At 42.3% G+C, this 25,733-nt stretch overlaps 1 protein-coding gene across 1 annotated transcript; it reads left to right on the top strand.

Moving 5' to 3' along the window:
* Window positions 1–1,425: 1,425 nt before the first annotated feature.
* On the top strand, window positions 1,426–24,430 carry LOC148363950 (uncharacterized). The gene is made up of 14 exons (XM_088337306.1): window positions 1,426–1,518; window positions 7,810–7,869; window positions 12,848–12,887; window positions 12,938–13,228; window positions 14,057–14,181; window positions 14,776–14,840; window positions 14,915–15,002; window positions 18,785–18,837; window positions 18,914–19,116; window positions 19,179–19,344; window positions 22,495–22,662; window positions 23,215–23,279; window positions 24,233–24,323; window positions 24,397–24,430. Exons 1-14 carry the CDS (start codon window positions 1,426–1,428, stop codon window positions 24,428–24,430), a joined length of 1,542 nt encoding a protein of 513 aa, XP_088193432.1.
* The last annotated feature ends 1,303 nt before the right edge of the window (window positions 24,431–25,733 follow it).

Raw genomic sequence — 25,733 nt, 5'->3', positions numbered from 1 at the left:
ACCAGCAGTGAACCGTCGTCAACCACTGTTCATTCATCTACAGAACCAAACCTTACAACTGAAACAACACTGACACCCGGAGGTTCAACACCTTACATGTTTAGCACCGAGTTAACCAGTCTGGAATCCACAAGTACACCACAAGCATCCTCAGAGCCCCAGACTGCATTTGTGACAGCAACCACAAGCACCGATTTATTTACATCAATTGAAACATCTACCCCTCAGGCAACCTACACTTCGCCTGAAGATAGAACAACAATAGATCTGGAAAAAACAGAGTCCTCTCCAACCAGCAGTGAACCATCGTCAACCACTGTTCATTCATCTACAGAACCAAACCTTACAACTGAAACAACACTGACACCTGGAGGTTCAACACCTTACATGTTTAGCACCGAGTTAACCAGTCTGGAATCCACAAGTACACCACAAGCATCCTCAGAGCCCCAGACTGCATTTGTGACAGCTACCACAAGCACCGATTTATTTACATCAATTGAAACATCTACCCCTCAGGCAACCTACACGTCGCCTGAAGATAGAACAACAATGGATCTGGAAACAACAGAGTCCTCTCTAACAAGGAGTGAACCATCGTCAACCACTGTTCATTCATCTACAGAACCAAACCTTACAACTGAAACAACACTGACACCCGGAGGTTCAACACCTTACATGTTTAGCACCGAGTTAACCAGTCTGGAATGCACAAGTACACCACTAGCATCCTCAGAGCCCCAGACTGCATTTGTGACAGCTACCACAAGCATCGATTTATTTACATCAATTGAAACATCTACCCCTCAGGCAACCTACACTTCGCCTGAAGATAGAACAACAATGGATCTGGAAACAACAGAGTCCTCTCCAACCAGCAGTGAACCATCATCAACCACTGTTCATTCATCTACAGAACCAAACCTTACAACTGAAACAACACTGACACCCGGAGGTTCAACACCTTACATGTTTAGCACCGAGTTAACCAGTCTGGAATCCACAAGTACACCACAAGCATCCTCAGAGCCCCAGACTGCATTTGTGACAGCTACCACAAGCACCGATTTATTTACATCAATTGAAACATCTACCCCTCAGGCAACCTACACGTCGCCTGAAGATAGAACAACAATGGGTCTGGAAACAACAGAGTCCTCTCCAACCAGCAGTGAACCATCGTCAACCACTGTTCATTCATCTACAGAACCAAACCTTACAACTGAAACAACACTGACACCCGGAGGTTCAACACCTTACATGTTTAGCACCGAGTTAACCAGTCTGGAATCCACAAGTACACCACAAGCATCCTCAGAGCTCCAGACTGCATTTGTGACAGCAACTACAAGCACCGATTTATTTACATCAATTGAAAAATCTACCCCTCAGGCAACCTACACTTCGCCTGAAGATAGAACAACAATGGATCTGGAAACAACAGAGTCCTCTCTAACCAGCAGTGAACCATCATCAACCACTGTTCATTCATCTACAGAACCAAACCTTACAACTGAAACAACACTGACACCCGGAGGTTCAACACCTTACATGTTTAGCACCGAGTTAACCAGTCTGGAATCCACAAGTACACCACAAGCATCCTCAGAGCCCCAGACTGCATTTGTGACAGCTACCACAAGCACCGATTTATTTACATCAATTGAAACATCTACCCCTCAGGCAACCTACACTTCGCCTGAAGATAGAACAACAATGGGTCTGGAAACAACAGAGTCCTCTCTAACCAGCAGTGAACCGTCGTCAACCACTGTTCATTCATCTACAGAACCAAACCTTACAACTGAAACAACACTGAGGCCGGGAGGTTCAACACCTTACATGTTTAGCACCGAGTTAACCAGACTGGAATCCACAAGTACACCACAATCATCCTCAGAGCCCCAGACTGCATTTGTGACAACAACCACAAGCACCGATTTATTTACATCAATTGAAACATCTACCCCTCAGGGAACCTACACTTCGCCTGAAGATAGAACAACAATGGATCTGGAAACAACAGAGTCCTCTCTAACCAGCAGTGAACCATCATCAACCACTGTTCATTCATCTACAGAACCAAACCTTACAACTGAAACAACACTGACACCCGGAGGTTCAACACCTTACATGTTTAGCACCGAGTTAACCAGTCTGGAATCCACAAGTACACCACAAGCATCCTCAGAGCCCCAGACTGAATTTGTGACAGCTACCACAAGCACCGATTTATTTACATCAATTGAAACATCTACCCCTCAGGCAACCTATACTTCGCCTGAAGATAGAACAACAATGGGTCTGGAAACAACAGAGTCCTCTCTAACCAGCAGTGAACCATTGTCAACCACTGTTCATTCATCTACAAAACCAAACCTTACAACTGAAACAACACTGACACCCGGAGGTTCAACACCTTACATGTTTAGCACCGAGTTAACCAGTCTGGAATCCACAAGTACACCACAAGCATCCTCAGAGCCCCAGACTGCATTTGTGACAGCAACCACAAGCACCGATTTATTTACATCAATTGAAACATCTACCCCTCAGGCAACCTACTCTTCGCCTGAAGATAGAACAACAATGGATCTGGAAACAACAGAGTCCTCTCCAACCAGCAGTGAACCATCGTCAACCACTGTTCATTCATCTACAGAACCAAACCTTACAACTGAAACAACACTGACACCTGGAGGTTCAACACCTTACATGTTTAGCACCGAGTTAACCAGTCTGGAATCCACAAGTACACCACAAGCATCCTCAGAGCCCCAGACTGCATTTGTGACAGCTACCACAAGCACCGATTTATTTACATCAATTGAAACATCTACCCCTCAGGCAACCTACACGTCGCCTGAAGATAGAACAACAATGGATCTGGAAACAACAGAGTCCTCTCTAACAAGGAGTGAACCATCGTCAACCACTGTTCATTCATCTACAGAACCAAACCTTACAACTGAAACAACACTGACACCCGGAGGTTCAACACCTTACATGTTTAGCACCGAGTTAACCAGTCTGGAATCCACAAGTACACCACAAGCATCCTCAGAGCCCCAGACTGCATTTGTGACAGCTACCACAAGCACCGATTTATTTACATCAATTGAAACATCTACCCCTCAGGCAACCTACACGTCGCCTGAAGATAGAACAACAATGGGTCTGGAAACAACAGAGTCCTCTCCAACCAGCAGTGAACCATCGTCAACCACTGTTCATTCATCTACAGAACCAAACCTTACAACTGAAACAACACTGACACCCGGAGGTTCAACACCTTACATGTTTAGCACCGAGTTAACCAGTCTGGAATCCACAAGTACACCACAAGCATCCTCAGAGCTCCAGACTGCATTTGTGACAGCAACTACAAGCACCGATTTATTTACATCAATTGAAAAATCTACCCCTCAGGCAACCTACACTTCGCCTGAAGATAGAACAACAATGGATCTGGAAACAACAGAGTCCTCTCTAACCAGCAGTGAACCATCATCAACCACTGTTCATTCATCTACAGAACCAAACCTTACAACTGAAACAACACTGAGGCCGGGAGGTTCAACACCTTACATGTTTAGCACCGAGTTAACCAGACTGGAATCCACAAGTACACCACAATCATCCTCAGAGCCCCAGACTGCATTTGTGACAGCAACCACAAGCACCGATTTATTTACATCAATTGAAACATCTACCCCTCAGGGAACCTACACTTCGCCTGAAGATAGAACAACAATGGATCTGGAAACAACAGAGTCCTCTCTAACCAGCAGTGAACCATCATCAACCACTGTTCATTCATCTACAGAACCAAACCTTACAACTGAAACAACACTGACACCCGGAGGTTCAACACCTTACATGTTTAGCACCGAGTTAACCAGTCTGGAATACACAAGTACACCACAATCATCCTCAGAGCCCCAGACTGAATTTGTGACAGCTACCACAAGCACAGATTTATTTACATCAATTGAAACATCTACCCCTCAGGCAACCTACACTTCGCCTGAAGATAGAACAACAATGGATCTGGAAACAACAGAGTCCTCTCTAACCAGCAGTGAACCATCATCAACCACTGTTCATTCATCTACAGAACCAAACCTTACAACTGAAACAACACTGACACCCGGAGGTTCAACACCTTACATGTTTAGCACCGAGTTAACCAGTCTGGAATCCACAAGTACACCACAAGCATCCTCAGAGCCCCAGACTGAATTTGTGACAGCTACCACAAGCACCGATTTATTTACATCAATTGAAACATCTACCCCTCAGGCAACCTATACTTCGCCTGAAGATAGAACAACAATGGGTCTGGAAACAACAGAGTCCTCTCTAACCAGCAGTGAACCATTGTCAACCACTGTTCATTCATCTACAAAACCAAACCTTACAACTGAAACAACACTGACACCCGGAGGTTCAACACCTTACATGTTTAGCACCGAGTTAACCAGTCTGGAATCCACAAGTACACCACAAGCATCCTCAGAGCCCCAGACTGCATTTGTGACAGCAACCACAAGCACCGATTTATTTACATCAATTGAAACATCTACCCCTCAGGCAACCTACTCTTCGCCTGAAGATAGAACAACAATGGATCTGGAAACAACAGAGTCCTCTCCAACCAGCAGTGAACCATCGTCAACCACTGTTCATTCATCTACAGAACCAAACCTTACAACTGAAACAACACTGACACCTGGAGGTTCAACACCTTACATGTTTAGCACCGAGTTAACCAGTCTGGAATCCACAAGTACACCACAAGCATCCTCAGAGCCCCAGACTGCATTTGTGACAGCTACCACAAGCACCGATTTATTTACATCAATTGAAACATCTACCCCTCAGGCAACCTACACGTCGCCTGAAGATAGAACAACAATGGATCTGGAAACAACAGAGTCCTCTCTAACAAGGAGTGAACCATCGTCAACCACTGTTCATTCATCTACAGAACCAAACCTTACAACTGAAACAACACTGACACCCGGAGGTTCAACACCTTACATGTTTAGCACCGAGTTAACCAGTCTGGAATCCACAAGTACACCACAAGCATCCTCAGAGCCCCAGACTGCATTTGTGACAGCTACCACAAGCACCGATTTATTTACATCAATTGAAACATCTACCCCTCAGGCAACCTACACGTCGCCTGAAGATAGAACAACAATGGGTCTGGAAACAACAGAGTCCTCTCCAACCAGCAGTGAACCATCGTCAACCACTGTTCATTCATCTACAGAACCAAACCTTACAACTGAAACAACACTGACACCCGGAGGTTCAACACCTTACATGTTTAGCACCGAGTTAACCAGTCTGGAATCCACAAGTACACCACAAGCATCCTCAGAGCTCCAGACTGCATTTGTGACAGCAACTACAAGCACCGATTTATTTACATCAATTGAAAAATCTACCCCTCAGGCAACCTACACTTCGCCTGAAGATAGAACAACAATGGATCTGGAAACAACAGAGTCCTCTCTAACCAGCAGTGAACCATCATCAACCACTGTTCATTCATCTACAGAACCAAACCTTACAACTGAAACAACACTGAGGCCGGGAGGTTCAACACCTTACATGTTTAGCACCGAGTTAACCAGACTGGAATCCACAAGTACACCACAATCATCCTCAGAGCCCCAGACTGCATTTGTGACAGCAACCACAAGCACCGATTTATTTACATCAATTGAAACATCTACCCCTCAGGGAACCTACACTTCGCCTGAAGATAGAACAACAATGGATCTGGAAACAACAGAGTCCTCTCTAACCAGCAGTGAACCATCATCAACCACTGTTCATTCATCTACAGAACCAAACCTTACAACTGAAACAACACTGACACCCGGAGGTTCAACACCTTACATGTTTAGCACCGAGTTAACCAGTCTGGAATACACAAGTACACCACAATCATCCTCAGAGCCCCAGACTGAATTTGTGACAGCTACCACAAGCACCGATTTATTTACATCAATTGAAACATCTACCCCTCAGGCAACCTACACTTCGCCTGAAGATAGAACAACAATGGATCTGGAAACAACAGAGTCCTCTCTAACCAGCAGTGAACCATCATCAACCACTGTTCATTCATCTACAGAACCAAACCTTACAACTGAAACAACACTGACACCCGGAGGTTCAACACCTTACATGTTTAGCACCGAGTTAACCAGTCTGGAATCCACAAGTACACCACAAGCATCCTCAGAGCCCCAGACTGCATTTGTGACAGATACCACAAGCAGCGATTTATTTACATCAATTGAAACATCTACCCCTCAGGCAACCTACACTTCGCCTGAAGATAGAACAACAATGGGTCTGGAAACAACAGAGTCCTCTCTAACCAGCAGTGAACCGTCGTCAACCACTGTTCATTCATCTACAGAACCAAACCTTACAACTGAAACAACACTGACGCCGGGAGGTTCAACACCTTACATGTTTAGCACCGAGTTAACCAGACTGGAATCCACAAGTACACCACAATCATCCTCAGAGCCCCAGACTGCATTTGTGACAGCAACCACAAGCCCCGATTTATTTACATCAATTGAAACATCTACCCCTCAGGCAACCTACACTTCGCCTGATGATAGAACAACAATGGATCTGGAAACAACAGAGTCCTCTCTAACCAGCAGTGAACCATCATCAACCACTGTTCATTCATCTACAGAACCAAACCTTACAACTGAAACAACACTGACACCCGGAGGTTCAACACCTTACATGTTTAGCACCGAGTTAACCAGTCTGGAATCCACAAGTACACCACAAGCATCCTCAGAGCCCCAGACTGAATTTGTGACAGCTACCACAAGCACCGATTTATTTACATCAATTGAAACATCTACCCCTCAGGCAACCTACACTTCGCCTGAAGATAGAACAACAATGGGTCTGGAAACAACAGAGTCCTCTCTAACCAGCAGTGAACCATCGTCAACCACTGTTCATTCATCTACAGAACCAAACCTTACAACTGAAACAACACTTACACCCGGAGGTTCAACACCTTACATGTTTAGCACCGAGTTAACCAGTCTGGAATCCACAAGTACACCACAAGCATCCTCAGAGCCCCAGACTGCATTTGTGACAGCAACCACAAGCACCGATTTATTTACATCAATTGAAACATCTACCCCTCAGGCAACCTACACTTCGCCTGAAGATAGAACAACAATGGATCTGGAAACAACAGAGTCCTCTCCAACCAGCAGTGAACCATCGTCAACCACTGTTCATTCATCTACAGAACCAAACCTTACAACTGAAACAACACTGACACCTGGAGGTTCAACACCTTACATGTTTAGCACCGAGTTAACCAGTCTGGAATCCACAAGTACACCACAAGCATCCTCAGAGCCCCAGACTGCATTTGTGACAGCTACCACAAGCACCGATTTATTTACATCAATTGAAACATCTACCCCTCAGACAACCTACACGTCGCCTGAAGATAGAACAACAATGGATCTGGAAACAACAGAGTCCTCTCTAACAAGGAGTGAACCATCGTCAACCACTGTTCATTCATCTACAGAACCAAACCTTACAACTGAAACAACACTGACACCCGGAGGTTCAACACCTTACATGTTTAGCACCGAGTTAACCAGTCTGGAATCCACAAGTACACCACAAGCATCCTCAGAGCCCCAGACTGCATTTGTCACAGCTACCACAAGCATCGATTTATTTACATCAATTGAAACATCTACCCCTCAGGCAACCTACACTTCGCCTGAAGATAGAACAACAATGGATCTGGAAACAACAGAGTCCTCTCCAACCAGCAGTGAACCATCATCAACCACTGTTCATTCATCTACAGAACCAAACCTTACAACTGAAACAACACTGACACCCGGAGGTTCAACACCTTACATGTTTAGCACCGAGTTAACCAGTCTGGAATCCACAAGTACACCACAAGCATCCTCAGAGCCCCAGACTGCATTTGTGACAGCTACCACAAGCACCGATTTATTTACATCAATTGAAACATCTACCCTTCAGGCAACCTACACTTCGCCTGAAGATAGAACAACAATGGATCTGGAAACAACAGTGTCCTCTCCAACCAGCAGTGAACCATCATCAACCACTGTTCATTCATCTACAGAACCAAACCTTACAACTGAAACAACACTGACACCCGGAGGTTCAACACCTTACATGTTTAGCACCGAGTTAACCAGTCTGGAATCCACAAGTACACCACAAGCATCCTCAGAGCCCCAGACTGCATTTGTGACAGCTACCACAAGCACCGATTTATTTACATCAATTGAAACATCTACCCCTCAGGCAACCTACACTTCGCCTGAAGATAGAACAACAATGGATCTGGAAACAACAGAGTCCTCTCCAACCAGCAGTGAACCATCGTCAACCACTGTTCATTCATCTACAGAACCAAACCTTACAACTGAAACAACACTGACACCTGGAGGTTCAACACCTTACATGTTTAGCACCGAGTTAACCAGTCTGGAATCCACAAGTACACCACAAGCATCCTCAGAGCCCCAGACTGCATTTGTGACAGCTACCACAAGCACCGATTTATTTACATCAATTGAAACATCTACCCCTCAGACAACCTACACGTCGCCTGAAGATAGAACAACAATGGATCTGGAAACAACAGAGTCCTCTCTAACAAGGAGTGAACCATCGTCAACCACTGTTCATTCATCTACAGAACCAAACCTTACAACTGAAACAACACAGACACCCGGAGGTTCAACACCTTACATGTTTAGCACCGAGTTAACCAGTCTGGAATCCACAAGTACACCACAAGCATCCTCAGAGCCCCAGACTGCATTTGTCACAGCTACCACAAGCATCGATTTATTTACATCAATTGAAACATCTACCCCTCAGGCAACCTACACTTCGCCTGAAGATAGAACAACAATGGATCTGGAAACAACAGAGTCCTCTCCAACCAGCAGTGAACCATCATCAACCACTGTTCATTCATCTACAGAACCAAACCTTACAACTGAAACAACACTGACACCCGGAGGTTCAACACCTTACATGTTTAGCACCGAGTTAACCAGTCTGGAATCCACAAGTACACCACAAGCATCCTCAGAGCCCCATACTGCATTTGTGACAGCTACCACAAGCACCGATTTATTTACATCAATTGAAACATCTACCCTTCAGGCAACCTACACTTCGCCTGAAGATAGAACAACAATGGATCTGGAAACAACAGTGTCCTCTCCAACCAGCAGTGAACCATCATCAACCACTGTTCATTCATCTACAGAACCAAACCTTACAACTGAAACAACACTGACACCCGGAGGTTCAACACCTTACATGTTTAGCACCGAGTTAACCAGTCTGGAATCCACAAGTACACCACAAGCATCCTCAGAGCCCCAGACTGCATTTGTGACAGCTACCACAAGCACCGATTTATTTACATCAATTGAAACATCTACCCCACAGGCAACCTACACGTCGCCTGAAGATAGAACAACAATGGATCTGGAAACAACAGAGTCCTCTCTAACAAGGAGTGAACCATCGTCAACCACTGTTCATTCATCTACAGAACCAAACCTTACAACTGAAACAACACTGACACCCGGAGGTTCAACACCTTACATGTTTAGCACCGAGTTAACCAGTCTGGAATCCACAAGTACACCACAAGCATCCTCAGAGCCCCAGACTGCATTTGTCACAGCTACCACAAACATCGATTTATTTACATCAATTGAAACATCTACCCCTCAGGCAACCTACACTTCGCCTGAAGATAGAACAACAATGGATCTGGAAACAACAGAGTCCTCTCCAACCAGCAGTGAACCATCATCAACCACTGTTCATTCATCTACAGAACCAAACCTTACAACTGAAACAACACTGACACCCGGAGGTTCAACACCTTACATGTTTAGCACCGAGTTAACCAGTCTGGAATCCACAAGTACACCACAAGCATCCTCAGAGCCCCAGACTGCATTTGTGACAGCTACCACAAGCACCGATTTATTTACATCAATTGAAACATCTACCCTTCAGGCAACCTACACTTCGCCTGAAGATAGAACAACAATGGATCTGGAAACAACAGAGTCCTCTCCAACCAGCAGTGAACCATCATCAACCACTGTTCATTCATCTACAGAACCAAACCTTACAACTGAAACAACACTGACACCTGGAGGTTCAACACCTTACATGTTTAGCACCGAGTTAACCAGTCTGGAATCCACAAGTACACATCAAGCATCCTCAGAGCCCCAGACTGCATTTGTGACAGTTACCACAAGCACTGATTTATTTACATCAATTGAAACATCTACCCCTCAGGCAACCTACACTTCGCCTGAAGATAGAACAACAATGGATCTGGAAACAACAGAGTCCTCTCTAACCAGCAGTGAACCATCATCAACCACTGTTCATTCATCTACAGAACCAAACCTTACAACTGAAACAACACTGACACCTGGAGGTTCAACACCTTACATGTTTAGCACCGAGTTAACCAGTCTGGAATCCACAAGTACACCACAAGCATCCTCAGAGCCCCAGACTGCATTTGTGACAGCTACCACAAGCACCGATTTATTTACATCAATTGAAACATCTACCCCTCAGGCAACCTACACGTCGCCTGAAGATAGAACAACAATGGATCTGGAAACAACAGAGTCCTCTCTAACAAGGAGTGAACCATCGTCAACCACTGTTCATTCATCTACAGAACCAAACCTTACAACTGAAACAACACTGACACCCGGAGGTTCAACACCTTACATGTTTAGCACCGAGTTAACCAGTCTGGAATTCACAAGTACACCACAAGCATCCTCAGAGCCCCAGACTGCATTTGTGACAGCTACCACAAGCATTGATTTATTTACATCAATTGAAACATCTACCCCTCAGGCAGCCTACACTTCGCCTGAAGATAGAACAACAATGGATCTGGAAACAACAGAGTCCTCTCCAACCAGCAGTGAACCATCATCAACCACTGTTCATTCATCTACAGAACCAAACCTTACAACTGAAACAACACTGACACCCGGAGGTTCAACACCTTACATGTTTAGCACCGAGTTAACCAGTCTGGAATCCACAAGTACACCACAAGCATCCTCAGAGCCCCAGACTGCATTTGTGACAGCTACCACAAGCACCGATTTATTTACATCAATTGAAACATCTACCCCTCAGGCAACCTACACTTCGCCTGAAGATAGAACAACAATGGATCTGGAAACAACAGAGTCCTCTCCAACCAGCAGTGAACCATCGTCAACCACTGTTCATTCATCTACAGAACCAAACCTTACAACTGAAACAACACTGACACCTGGAGGTTCAACACCTTACATGTTTAACACCGAGTTAACCAGTCTGGAATCCACAAGTACACCACAAGCATCCTCAGAGCCCCAGACTGCATTTGTGACAGCTACCACAAGCACCGATTTATTTACATCAATTGAAACATCTACCCCTCAGGCAACCTACACGTCGCCTGAAGATAGAACAACAATGGATCTGGAAACAACAGAGTCCTCTCTAACAAGGAGTGAACCATCGTCAACCACTGTTCATTCATCTACAGAACCAAACCTTACAACTGAAACAACACTGACACCCGGAGGTTCAACACCTTACATGTTTAGCACCGAGTTAACCAGTCTGGAATCCACAAGTACACCACAAGCATCCTCAGAGCCCCAGACTGCATTTGTCACAGCTACCACAAGCATCGATTTATTTACATCAATTGAAACATCTACCCCTCAGGCAACCTACACTTCGCCTGAATATAGAACAACAATGGATCTGGAAACAACAGAGTCCTCTCCAACCAGCAGTGAACCATCATCAACCACTGTTCATTCATCTACAGAACCAAACCTTACAACTGAAACAACACTGACACCTGGAGGTTCAACACCTTACATGTTTAGCACCGAGTTAACCAGTCTGGAATCCACAAGTACACCACAAGCATCCTCAGAGCCCCAGACTGCATTTGTGACAGCTACCACAAGCACCGATTTATTTACATCAATTGAAACATCTACCCCTCAGGCAACCTACACTTCGCCTGAAGATAGAACAACAATGGATCTGGAAACAACAGAGTCCTCTCTAACCAGCAGTGAACCATCGTCAACCATTGTTCATTCATCTACAGAACCAAACCTTACAACTGAAACAACACTGCCACCCGGAGGTTCAACACCTTACATGTTTAGCACTGAGTTAACCAGTCTGGAATCCACAAGTACACCACAAGCATCCTCAGAGCCCCAGACTGCATTTGTGACAGTTACCACAAGCACTGATTTATTTACATCAATTGAAACATCTACCCCTCAGGCAACCTACACTTCGCCTGAAGATAGAACAACAATGGATCTGGAAACAACAGAGTCCTCTCTAACCAGCAGTGAACCATCATCAACCACTGTTCATTCATCTACAGAACCAAACCTTACAACTGAAACAACACTGACACCCGGAGGTTCAACACCTTACATGTTTAGCACCGAGGTAACCAGTCTGGAATCCACAAGTACACCACAAGCATCCTCAGAGCCCCAGACTGCATTTGTGACAGCTACCACAAGCACCGATTTATTTACACCAATTGAAACATCTACCCCTCAGCCAACCTACACTTCGCCTGAAGATAGAACAACAATGGATCTAGAAACAACACAGTCCCCTCTAACCAGCAGCAAACTATCATCAACGACCTTTTATTCATCTCCAGGCCCAAATCCTTCATCGGAAACAACACATTTTGACACAAAGTCAACTGAAATTATCTCAACCAGTAAGAAAATGTCCTCTTCTCCAACAGCTATTATCGAGATACAAACATCAGACTTTGTCACATCTACAGAGCACACACCTTCCCAACGTTCCCCCATTACCATACAATCCACTCTTTCCACTGATCGGTCTGATGGTACGAGTGCAGCGACACCTACCAAAGTCTTGCCCACCCCCCAGTGCACGGATGAGGATTGTAATTGTACCATTGGCACTTGCCTTTTCAGCGTAGAGCTCAAAAAATGTTACTGCAATTGTACTGATTCTACTCACGGAGATACCTGCAGTTTTGGAGAAAACTTCACATCAGCATCTGTTGGTAAGATTTTACCTGTCTTTTTTTATTACTACCCTGTCTTGTGTGGTTTCTTGACATGATAAAACGACTTGCTTAATTAAATTGATTAATGATGTTTCAGTTCATGGAGTAATTCAAGCAAGTCTGCAATGTTGTTGTTTTCCAATGCAAACTCATTTAATAATCACATAACAATGTTCATACATTTTGAATCGAGGTACAAATTACTTCACTCATGAGTTTTCTGTAATACTATCACAAGTTTTTTTCCTTGCTAAGATTTTTTTTTTACAAGCTAATAATGGAGGTGCATCCGCAGAATGTAGTTTGGTTTGTTTTGTATGGTTGAGAGGACATTGCTACCTAGACATAAAATGAGAGAGAGAGAAATAGAAGGAGAGAGAGAAAGACAGAGAGAAAGAAAATACAAAAGAAAGAATGAAAGAAAAAGAAAAATGAAATCAAGAAAGAAAAATGAAATTAAGAAATAAAGAACCAAAAAATAAATTTATAAAGAGAGAGTGAAGGTGAGAGAGGGAGACAGAGAAAAGAAGGCAAGAAAAAAGGACAAAAAGAAAGACTGAAATAGAGAAAAGAGAAAGAAAGAGAAGAAGAGAGATAAGTAGGAAGTAAGCTTATTTTTTCAGTCAACCACACACACAAAAAAATGTTACTAGAAAATGCTGATGACACAGTTCTGGTGGTGTATTTTCAGAAAAGGCCCGCGGGCACCACAGCTCTTTTCAGGGGGAACCCTGGTGCCCGCGGCCATGAGGTTAGACACCCCTGATATAGTCAGTTTGTTGATGTGTTTTTATGCCTTGTATGTTTTGTTTCCCCACCCTACAGATCTCCAATCAATACCTCCTCGGAAAGCAAACATTACTTTGGACATCAAGATCACATTTCTGGATGCTTATTATGATTTACTCACACCGGAATCATTAAGTTTCATCGAAAAGTTATTGAAGCAGGTACAGATTTTTTGTTTCAGTAAAAAAAAAATACAAGAAATTCAACCACTTTAAATAAAGCAACAGTGACTAAAATATTGCCCCCACACCCAAGAACCGTTTGTCATTTTGTGATATTTCAGGCTTCAAAGTCAAAGCTAAAAAACTGAAAATATTAACTAAGAATCGACAACATGTAAGACACAATCGTGGAGTGGGACCAAATAGTTTCAACATTTTACATTTTATTTACCGGGGAAAAAAACTTAAAGGTTGAACAATAATTGTCCCCCCTGGTCTCTCAGCTCAGCCAAGTGACTCCAGAAGTTCGCTGATGGCTGGTTTGTACAGCCCTTTGAGACTCTTTCGTGATTAAGGGCTGAACGAATAAACATTACTTGACTCGACTTGACTTCTGAATGAGCCAATGTTGACTTAAATGACTAACAATGACAATCGGAGTAGTTCTGTGTGTCATGAAGTGTCAGTTTAAATATACATGAAAAGACAGCATTATTGTATTCTGGATGGTTCCTTTCCACAAATTCTGAGACTTTATGGAATTTTGCTAAAATATCCTTTTGCAAGGCACTGTACACTTCTTTTCTTTTCCAGCTCACTGCGCTGTGCGAAAGTGCCGATCCGAAAGCATTTAAAAGCATTGGAGTCGTCAACTTACAGTAAGTTCAGTCATCTGATCCAGTTGAGTTAATTACAAGATTTTTATTTGTTTGGGTTCTTTTTCCCACGACAGACCGGGAGACGCCGTTGAAGGAAGAAGGCTGGAGCGCTCTCTCAAGCCTGAACCCCAGATCGATTTTTTTCAGGGTCTGTTGATGAAGGTAGAAATGTTGTGTTCATACAAATCCTTGCGTGCATGTCCACCATGAAGTTGATATGGTTGTTTTTTCCTTGGTTTTGTATGGATGATGAACACTGCTTCCCAGATGCAATTACAGTCACCAGCCACTTTATTACTTAGACCTGTACAACTACTCATCCATCCATCCATTATCTGCAGTTATTTTTCCTTAGTAGTGGCGCGGATGTGCTGGAGCCCATGCCAGCTATCTGCAAACAGTGGGCAGAGGACACCCAGGACTGTCAAACATGGTGGTGGCACCATCATGCTATGTGGTTGCTTTTCTTCAGTATGGGATGATCGTGAGAGTTAAAGATGGATGAAGCCAAATGATGATTAAGGCAGAAAATCTTTAGATGTCTGCAAGAGAATGGGGCACAGGTTCACCTTCAAACTGAACAATGACAGTAAACATGAGGCAAAATCAACAATTGAATGGTTTAAAATGTGTTAGAATGCCAAAGCCAAAGTCCAGACCTCAATCCTATGGAGCAATGGTGTCAAACCCATTTTAGGTTGAGGCCACATGCTCGAAAAACAATCTCATAGGGGCCACTTTATTTGATTAAAGAGTTAGAGATTAATAAAGAGGGTACACAGAGACATACAACTCACTTGCTCATTCACACCTAGGGACAATATAATCTAGCCAATTAACCTACACGCATTTTTTTGGAATGTGGGAGGAAACCGGAATGCTCAGAGGAAAGCCAAGCAGGCACAGGGAGAACATGCAAACATCGCACAGGAAGGCTGGTAGCTGGATTTGAACCGGTGACCTCACAACTGTACCACGAAAGTGCTGCCCTACAACTACTCAAGAACACCTAATTTCTAAAAAAACAATCACATGGTGACAACTCATTTAGGCATGTAGACTGTTGGGATTTAAACTATCAAAATGTACAGTTTACCAAATTGTTCGAATTAGTTATCTGACTCCATTAACCATACACGACCTACATTCATCCAACAATTATGCGCTCTCGTTTCTTGAGAGAAAAAATGACCAGGAAGGTCGACATTTCCACACAGGGGCGGATTTTATTATTCCTAACAGCAGAACTAAGTGTACCAAACAGGAGACGGCTAACCCACATCATCGATACAATTTTGTCATTGCAAATCAGGCATACCTCTCCACAAATTCTTCGGTCCATTCGTCCTGAAATGTACGATATTCATCATCTTTTCTTCGTTTTGCCATCTTCTCCGTCGATGGGTTAGCTTTGAGCTAATGACCAATGGCCAAGTGCCAAGGGACGCAAAAGGGGGCGTGTACCTGTGCCCCAGAAACGGCCCAGTAACGGCCAACGTAGGGTATTATCATCCAATTAAAATAATAGACAATCGCTCATGCAACTGCAACTCTGCACAAGACATGAGCAGTAGAAAATCGATGGATGGATTTAAACAAACGCTAATTTTTTTTAAACCCAAAACTGCGAGCCAGATTTCCGAGCCAGATGTTATCATCAAAAGAGCCACATGTGGCTCGCGAGCCATAGGTTCCTGACCCCTGCTTTAAGACATAGTCAAGACAAGCTCCTGCAGTTCAAAGCGAGCATCAGTATGGGGAAAAAGGTTAATTGAGTGACTTTGATTGTGGCAATGGTGTTGGTGTCAAAAGGGCTACTCTGAGTATCTCAGTAACTGCGGATCTGAGATTTTCACACACCACCATCTCTAGAGTTTACAGAGAATGGTCTGAAAAGAAGAGCGTGGCCAGACTGGTTTGAGCTGATAGAAAGGCAACAATGACTCAAATAACCACTCGGTAAAACCAAGGTGGGCAGAAGAGCATCTCTGAACGCACAGTATGTCGAACTTTGAGGCAGAGGGGCTACAGGAGAAGACCATGCCAGGTGCCACTCCTTTCAGCTAAGAACAGGAAATTGAGGCTACAATTTGCACAAGCTCACTGAAACCGGACAACAGAAGATTGGAAATACATTGCCTGGTCTGATGTGTCTTAAAATTCTGCTGCGACATTTGGATGGTAGGGTCAGAATTTGGCGTCAACAACATGAATACAAGGATCCGTCCAACCTTGTATCAACAGTCCAGGCTGGTGGTGGTGTTGGTGTCATGGTGAGGGGAATATCTTCCTGGCACTATCTTCTTGACCATTGTCGCAACACAGCAGCCTACCTGAGTATTGCTGATGACCATGTCCTTGCCTTTATAACCACAATGTACCCAACTTCTAATGGCTACTTGCAGCGGGATAATGCGCCATGTCATAAACCTGGAATCATTTCAGACTGGTTTCTTGAACATGACAATGAGTTCGCTGTACTCAAATAGCCTCCACAGTCACCAGATCTCAATCCAATAGAGCATCTTTGGGATGTGTAGCCAACAAATCTGCGCCAACTGTGTGATGTCATCATGTCGATATGGACCAAACTCTCTGAGGAATGCTTCCAGCACCTTGATGAATCTATGCCTTGACAAATTGAGGCATAATTATTTGAATATTGGGGATTTTTTTTATCATATTCAAAGATTTAATTAACCCCAAAAAAAACAAATTTATTGACCAAATTTTGAAAAGTGGGTTTACATTTTCTATATATTTTTTTTGTCGATAAAAAAGATCGCTTCACATGAAAATAAATGTATTTCTTTTTTTTTGTTTTTTACGATAAGTTTAAATATAATATGCTATTTGGATAAGTTAGTAGGAAAAAAGGATCTTGTGTATAGCATTTATTTGTATGTATTTTTGTTTATTTTCATGTTCTTTGACAAACACTTGGATTTTTTTTGGGGGGGGGGGTTATGCTATCGAATATTCTGTGCACAATTTTTGTTATCTTTCCAAAAATGTAATATTTAAATAAGGAGGAGGAAATCAAAAACGTCTTCGTCCAATCCGATTTATCGATTAATCGAAAAAATAATGGACCGATTCACTGATTATAAAAAAAAATAATCGTTGTATGCAACGGTTGAGCCAGGGCACTTCAAGGTAAACATAAAATAAAGATAGATAGATACTTTATAGGGAAATTCACACTTCCAGCAGTATCCTTTTGTTGTTTATTAACAGCTTAACCGGATGGCCTCGGGGTGCTGTGTTGTAGTTTAGCAACAGCGGAGTGTATGACGTCGCATGCTAGTCCAAAAGTTCAACTTCCTGCAGTAGATGGAAATCTTTGTCCCCAGGGTTACACCACCTCGTGTTCACGTAGATAACGAATCTACCTCATCTCCACTTCCCGCAGGCTTTTGTGTCTCTGTCGCCCCTAACAGCGCTGAAGCCGGGTAGCTCTGGGTAGCTCCACGTTAGCGTCCAGGATGCTAGACGTGAGCCACGTTTCCGTAAAACACAGCATACTGCACTCCCTATACGCTTTGATGTTTTCCACCAGCACAGCCAGTTCGTCTGTCTTATTCGGTAGAGAGTTCACATTTAACATGATTACGGACGGTACCGAAGGCTTATAACGCAGCTAGCCACTTAGCCTTCATCTTAGCTCCAGCTCTGCATCCATGATAGGGCCCCCTCATCAAGCCGGCATGAGAATTTTTCAGGGCAAGGAGTTGATTCCTCGAATAAACACATTTTTGTGTGTTAAAACCCATGTCCATAGGATAGAAAGTAATCCAAAGTGTAGTTGTCAAACGGGACGAAAAACACCGAAGATAGAAGCAGACATTTAAAACAATGAATCACTAAAAAGGAAAATGACACGGAGCTACTGAAAAGGCTGCCACTCGCGCCTAAAGACTTCATTTTCATGTTTTGGCCTGTAGGTGAAAGCAGTCCTAAAGAAAGCCGACGCCCGAGCTGACCCTGCCGAGTCCTCGTAGGTGAAACCCGTCCTCTTGTAATCCCGCCCCGACCCCGAGCGTCCTCACCGGTCCCCGATTTCTCGCCCACAGACCGAGAAGCGTTCTGGCCACCAGCAGAGCTCAGTACAAATACGAGAACAACGCCACGCAGATCAACTGGCTCAACGATCAGCTGGATGCCACGTTGGCGCGAATCCTGGAGGACAGCGATAACATCGGGCAGATCTCTCAAGCTTTCGGCGATGTCGGCGTGCTGCTCCAGGGGGTGGTCTCCCCGACACCGCAGATCAACGGTGAGCCCGGTTTTATACGCTTTCGGTTTTCGACGACAAAAACTTCTTGTTCCGGCCATCAGACATCACGGACCTACAGCCCTTCGTCAACTGCTCCGGGTTTGCCAATTACACCCCTGAGGTGATAGACGGTCAGTGGCGGTGCATCGGTCCCTGCAAGATGGCGCCCGATTACTGCCATGGACACGGGGAATGTCTCAATCACGTTGTCTTGGGGGCTCAGTGCAGGTAAGACACTTTTTCGTCTGGCGGGTTGGTCGGTCTATGGGTTGGGTCGTTGGCTGTGCAAGCAGGGTTCTTACGGGCAGTGTTCCCTCTAAGCTGCGCGCGTGCGCAATTGCGCACTGCTCGCACGTTCTCAGCGCATGAGAAAATCTAGCCGGCGCACAAAAATGAGGGCTCAAAATTACTAATTAAGAAGCGACTTAAGTCAAGGTTACAGTGCATGAAGGTAAAAATACACGGGTTCCCCTGACGTTGTGTCCTAAATGCGGTATTTTGAAATCGAGTCGAAGGAGAACGAAGTTGAGTAAAGTTAGTAGAGTTTGTCGGGGAACCGGCTTCCTCGGCTCGGCTCACTAAAAGGAACCGGCTCTTTCGGGTCCTAAATGGCTCTTCGGTTTGTTTTTGCTTCTTTAATCCCAACATGACCAAATAGTATGTAAAATTATGCACAAAATGACTTAAAAGAAGGGGGGAATAGAACAAAAAAGAAAAAAATACTAAAATGAAAAAGAAAAGCTGAGAAAAAAAGAAACAAAAGGAAGAGAAAAAAGAAGGAAAAATTTAGAAAAAAGCCAGAAAAAAAAGAAAAGAAAGAAATGTAGGAAAAAATTAGAGGACAAAAAGAAAAAAGTAACAGCTCGGAAAAAATAAACACAATGAGATTTTTTTAAAGGAATTTAAAAAAAAGTAGAACAAAAACACGGAAAACAGAAGAAAAAGTTTTTGTTTTGTTTGTCAAATAATTTCCAATTATATCAAGTGAATCTTGTTGCCAACATTGTACTTCCACTAAAAAATGTGATTAAGTACAGTGTATCTTACAACCGACTTAATAAGCCCCCAAAAATGTTAATATTATGCGACAAAATATATCAGGAAATAAAAAGAAATGGATATCTTGTGAAAGAATTGTAAGAACAAACGACGTTTGTAGGCCGTACAACCTTTGCAATAGTACATGAGTCAATTCATTCAAAAGAGAAAAATAATTTTGCATTGCCGGAAACTCAGAAAAATGTAACGTGATGTCATGTTTGATGATTAATTATCTTGCCACACTTGGGATTATGGTTGCTCACTGTTGTTTCAAGCACTGCTCACCGACTTTGTGTGAACGCTCAGACCCGTGGAAAATTAGAGGGAACATTGCTTACGGGTGCTTGAAATCCTTGAAAATGCATAAATTTTAATGTTCAAATTTACCAGGGTAGGATATTGAGACCCTACTAATAATTTATTCCTGCAGTCCAAATTATTAAAATTAGATGATTTAGTAAATTTTTTCACTGCACAACTGCTATTTAAAGTCAACAAAAACGTAGTTTCAGAAAACATCCATAAATTATTCATTCAGAAAGAAGGAAATTATAACTTAAGGGGCTGTAGTGAATTCATAATCCCAAAGGTGAGAACCACCAGGAAAAGTATGTGTGCGTCTGTGTGTGGAGTAAAAATGTGGAATAATTTACATGACAATATCAAACAATGTCCAACTATTCACTTGTTCAGGTTTAGATACAAAGGAACATTCCTGGCCGAATACAGAAATGAAAAAAAACGGGTATGAGTGGTGCGGGAGATTGGGAATAGTGCGTCTAGTTAACTTTGTGTTATTGTTGCTATTCTTATATCAAAACTGTTATTATTAATATCATGACAATTGTTGTTATAACATTAGTATATTTGGTGGGGAAGATGAAGGGGTAGGTGATATAAGAATTTGCTTCTTACTATCCCCTTTTTTGAACATATTATGTAACGTTATTTTGTTGTTGAGTTATTGTTTTTGTTCTGTTTTTATTTTGATGTTCGAATAAAGTTTTCATTCATTCATTCATTCTTGTGAAAAGCACTCTTTAGGCAAAAAAATGACACTCAAAGTGCTGTAAAAAAGCATTCAGCATATAAGAAGACAGTAAAATCTCCGTGACCCAAGTCCCGCCCATCTGACACCCCAAAACACCTCATACACATACACAGTTAAAATACAATAATAACAAAAAAGTAGTGATAGAGATGAAACATGTTTATGACAAGGCACAGACTAACCATGTGAGGAAAGGGACATGAGGAAGGGTTATCCACACTGATAGGGATGGCCTCAGGATTAATGCCATAACCACAACCTACCAGTGTGGACTAAAGTGGCTGAATGCTGCCTGACCTTAGGTTTTGGTCCTTACCCTGGGAACAGTCAACAAGCCGCTACCTCTCTTTTTCCCTAACTTTCTCTCTTTTTCTCATTCGTTTACTCTCTTTTTCTCTCTCCTCTCACTTTTTCTCCTTCTCTTGCTCTTTATCTCTTTCCTTCTCTCTAATGTAGTTTCTTTCTTTCTCTCTTTTATCGCTCTTCCTCTCTCCTTTTTTCTTCCTTTAAATTTGTGCTCTCTCAATTCCTCTCTCTCCCTCTCTATCCAGTTTTCTCTATTCATCTTTTCTTCTCTCTCTTTTATATGCTGTTTCCCTTGTTTTCTCTCCCTTTCTTTCTCTCCTTCTTTGTCTTTATCCCTCTCTCTCTTTCTAACTTTCTTTCTCTCTGTGCAGTTTCTTTCTCTTTTTTTCTCTCTTCCTCTCTCCTTTTTTCTTCCTTTAAATGTTGTGGTCTGTCAATTTCTCTTTCTCTCTCCTTCTCTCTCTTATATGATCTCCCCTTTTCTCTCTCCTTTCTTTCTCTCTCTTTTTCGCTTCTCTCACGTTTTCTCTTTCTCTTTCTCTCTCTCTTTCTTGCCTTATTTCTCTCCCGGATAGTTTCTTTCTCTCTTTTATCTCTTTTCCTCTGTCCTTTTTTCTTCCTATAAATGTTGTGCTCTCTCAATTTCTCTCTCTCTCTCTCCACTTCTCTCTCTCTCTCTTCTGTTCTTTCTCTCTTCCATTCTCTTTCTCTCTCTTTAATGTTGTTTCCCTTGTTCTCTCCCTTTCTTTATTTCTCTATTTCCCTTTGTCTCTTTCTTTATTTCTTTTTATTATTGGTCAGGCCCCCGTGAGATTTTTTTTTCTAGCATTTGACCCCCGGCTGAAACAAGTTTGACACCCCTGGTTCAGCCAATCAGAACGCAAAACACAATTCACGATGAAAATCCGCATCGTAAAAAACTGGGATTACTGCATAAGGAAATGTGTATCTCTTTTTATCCAATTTTTCCTTTCCGGTAGATGCTACGAGTCTGGCATAAGACAGTACTACGGCGAACGATGCGCCCAATATCGCTGGGGTCCGGGCTTCTACGGGGCCATATTCGGGTCCCTGGCAGGGGCCCTACTGCTTGTCATCATCATCCTTCTGTTCGTCTTCCTCGTCAGAAGGGGGCGCTCTGCAACCTGGTGAGTTCGGATCATAAAATCCTGATTTTATGCTTGTTCTCCTGTCCAATTTTTTGCAGAAGATTTTAGAAAGAGGTGAGCGGATCGATCCAAAAATCGACATTATCGATACCGAGCAAGTACTTCTCAATCGGATCGATATTATTTTCCTAAGCTCGATACCGTCTTACTCTGTTAGCTATCACTATAATAATGATGTCACTTGTATACACACATTATAACATTCTTTATTTGCGATACTGATTTTATTTTCAAAATATTGTCCAATGACATGTACAGTATTTTCTGGACTATAAGGCGCGCCTGGTTATAAGACGTACCTTTGAAAATATGCCCTTGTTTAAAATATTTTTTCATAAATGATAAGGTGCGTGAGATTAAAACATATTTTATCAAAAATAAAAATTATATATATGAGTTATATATGTATATATCCATATCTAACCGTTATCGATCGATACTAACCTGCATTTACTTGGATCGTATCGATACCAATAAACCCATTATTGCACAACCTGGAGTATAACTGCATTACTGAATTTGTGTTTTCAGGAACAGGGAAGCCTTCCCAGTATTCCTAGATTTTGAGGAAGACTACTTTGACTTCACAGACATGGGTATGTATGTGAGATATATATATATATATATATACAAATATATATATGTATATATATATATATATATATATATATATATATATATATATATGGCTCGCTACAGTTTAACTGTACGGGTCAGGTGTATCGACATTTCGTTCTGTGTGCATTGTTACAAAGAATGACAATACAAGTGAATTATTATTATTATTATATATATATATATATATATATATATATATATATATATATATATATATATATATATATATATATATATATATATATATATATATATATATATATATATATATATATATATATATATATATATAAAGAGATAAAAAAGAGAGAGGGGAAAGAGAGAAATTAATAAATCCAAAGAGAAATAGAAAGAGAGAAAGATAGAAATCCAAAGAGAAATAGAGAGAAAATAATGAATCCAAAGAGAAATAGAAAGAGAGAAAGAAAGAAATCCAAAGAGAAATAAAAAGAGAGAAGGAGAGAAAGAAAGGACAGAAAGAAGGAAGGGGAAAGCAAAAGAGAGGGAGAGAAAGAGAGAAAAGGAAAATAGGAAGAGAGAGCAAAATAAGGTAAAAAGACACAGATACAGAAAGAGAGAGAGAGAGGGAGAGAGGGAGAGAGAGAGAGGGAGAGAGAGAGAGAGCGTTTTTTAGAGGCATCTGGCTTTGGCAACATCAAGTTGACATATTTCAACCTGCAGCTCGTTTTTCTCTTGCGCTTCCCTCAACTTTGTCTCACGGGCAGGATTAAATCCCTAAGCGGGCCTGAGGCAGCCCGCAGGCCGCCTTTTTTTGACACCCCAGCAATATACAGTACAGTTACGAGTTGCTGGAAACGCAGCCCATGAAAACGCAATGACTCCTTTCAGCCACTAGAGGGCGTGTTTTGACATGAAACAAATTCCCATCAATAACGAGCAATTTCAAGACGTATTTTCGTCTCGATCGCAGGTCGTCACAACTTGGGCCTGGCAGGAGATTACACGGAGGAAAAATTCAAGACCAATCTAGAAAACATGGACACGCAAATGCAGGTGCAGAAATCTAGGCTCACTAAAAGCCACAAAGAAAGTCGCATTAAATTGTTTTACTTGAATTGTTTTCCTACAGGCGACAAGACGTCCTGAGATGTTGAACGTCGGATCCTGATGACCACAAATCTTAGAATATGTATCTTTTATGCGTTTGGATTTTTAACTGTCTGTGTTTATTTCATTTGCGTGCTCTGTTTTTTGTGCAATAGATATTTTTCGAACGTATATAAAGTCCACCTTGGTGCGTAAGTTTTACATGTTGACGGGAAAAGTGTATTCATGATAATAATAATGATAATGATAATAATAACATTCTTTTTAAAAATGCATACGCAGGCTCATAAAAACAATGAATTATCATGAAAGAAAAGCACATTTTTACTCAGCAACACTATTGATTTATGCTTTAGAGCAGGGGTCAGCAACCTTTTTGGTGTGGAGTGTCGCTTTTAAGTTTCCTTGTAAATCAGTGTGCCACACCAAGATTAATGACTCGCACAACATTTTTTTTTATATCCGACAGAGCTGTCATTTTAAACCAGTCCAAATATACAACATGGATAGACATTGAAATCGTATAATTGACCAATTTTATCTTCCACGATTCTTGTTAATCAACAAACTAAAAAATGAATGTGTGCAACATGTGGAATGGCCTGTCTACATCCATGACTTCAACTATTCTTCATCAACAATGAACTACAATTAAAATCAAGTGATATGGACAGCTACCTTACCATTCATCAATAACATTTTATTTTAGAAACTATCAAAACTTGAAACACACACATACACCTATGATATATTCGCCATAAGTAAATAGTTTTCCGTGCTTTGCCATGCAGTGAGCTTTGTGATAACTTGCTTCAGTGGTAGTGTTTTTAGCAGTGATAAAGGTTTTCAGGGTCTGTGTTTGTTGGCCGTACCTGGACACAGCGCGTTTAATGTATCCGCCTTGTCAGACCCGTCCTTGAATTCATGTTCATGTTTCGTCTCGTCAGTACGTTTAACACTTGATGCGCGAGGTACAACGCTCTCGAGGCATAAAGCACAAACAGCACGGTCATTTTTTGCTCAAACCCCCAGTCGTCAGTCAAAGAACGAGATTTTTTTCGCTGAAGGAGCTGTCATTATTCATTCATTTATCGCGCGCCGGTGTTTCTGTGGCTGGGTCAAACCACAGATTTCTCCTGTTCTGCGAGTTGCTGTGCAGACACACACTCGCACACGGAGCAGAAGAGGAGGGTTGCTACCGTAAAGCCTCTGAACAACACGGCACGCAACTAAAAAAAGTCTAAATTTCAGGTAATAATGCGCATTTTCAAAGTATAATCATTATTATTTCGCCGTGCGCTCGCGTGCCACTGGTGGCACGCGTGTCATAGGTTGCCGGACCCTGCTTTAGACTAACATGCTTC

Source organism: Urocampus carinirostris, chromosome 6 (assembly GCF_059441175.1).
Source record: "Urocampus carinirostris isolate Australia breed hairy pipefish chromosome 6, RoL_Ucar_1.0, whole genome shotgun sequence".
Taxonomy (NCBI): Eukaryota; Metazoa; Chordata; class Actinopteri; order Syngnathiformes; family Syngnathidae; genus Urocampus; species Urocampus carinirostris.
This window is presented reverse-complemented; position numbering and strand designations above follow the sequence as displayed.

What these genes read in the sequence shown, in the direction of transcription:
- LOC148363950 (XM_088337306.1), top strand. Translation starts at nt 1,426, where the DNA reads ATGGATCTGGAAACAACAGAGTCCTCTCTAACCAGCAGTGAACCATCA. An exon ending in GCTGACCCTGCCGAGTCCTC is followed by an intron (nt 18,838 to 18,913) that starts GTAGGTGAAACC and finishes TCTCGCCCACAG; the next exon opens with ACCGAGAAGCGTTCTGGCCA. An exon ending in CTTTGACTTCACAGACATGG is followed by an intron (nt 23,280 to 24,232) that starts GTATGTATGTGA and finishes TCTCGATCGCAG; the next exon opens with GTCGTCACAACTTGGGCCTG.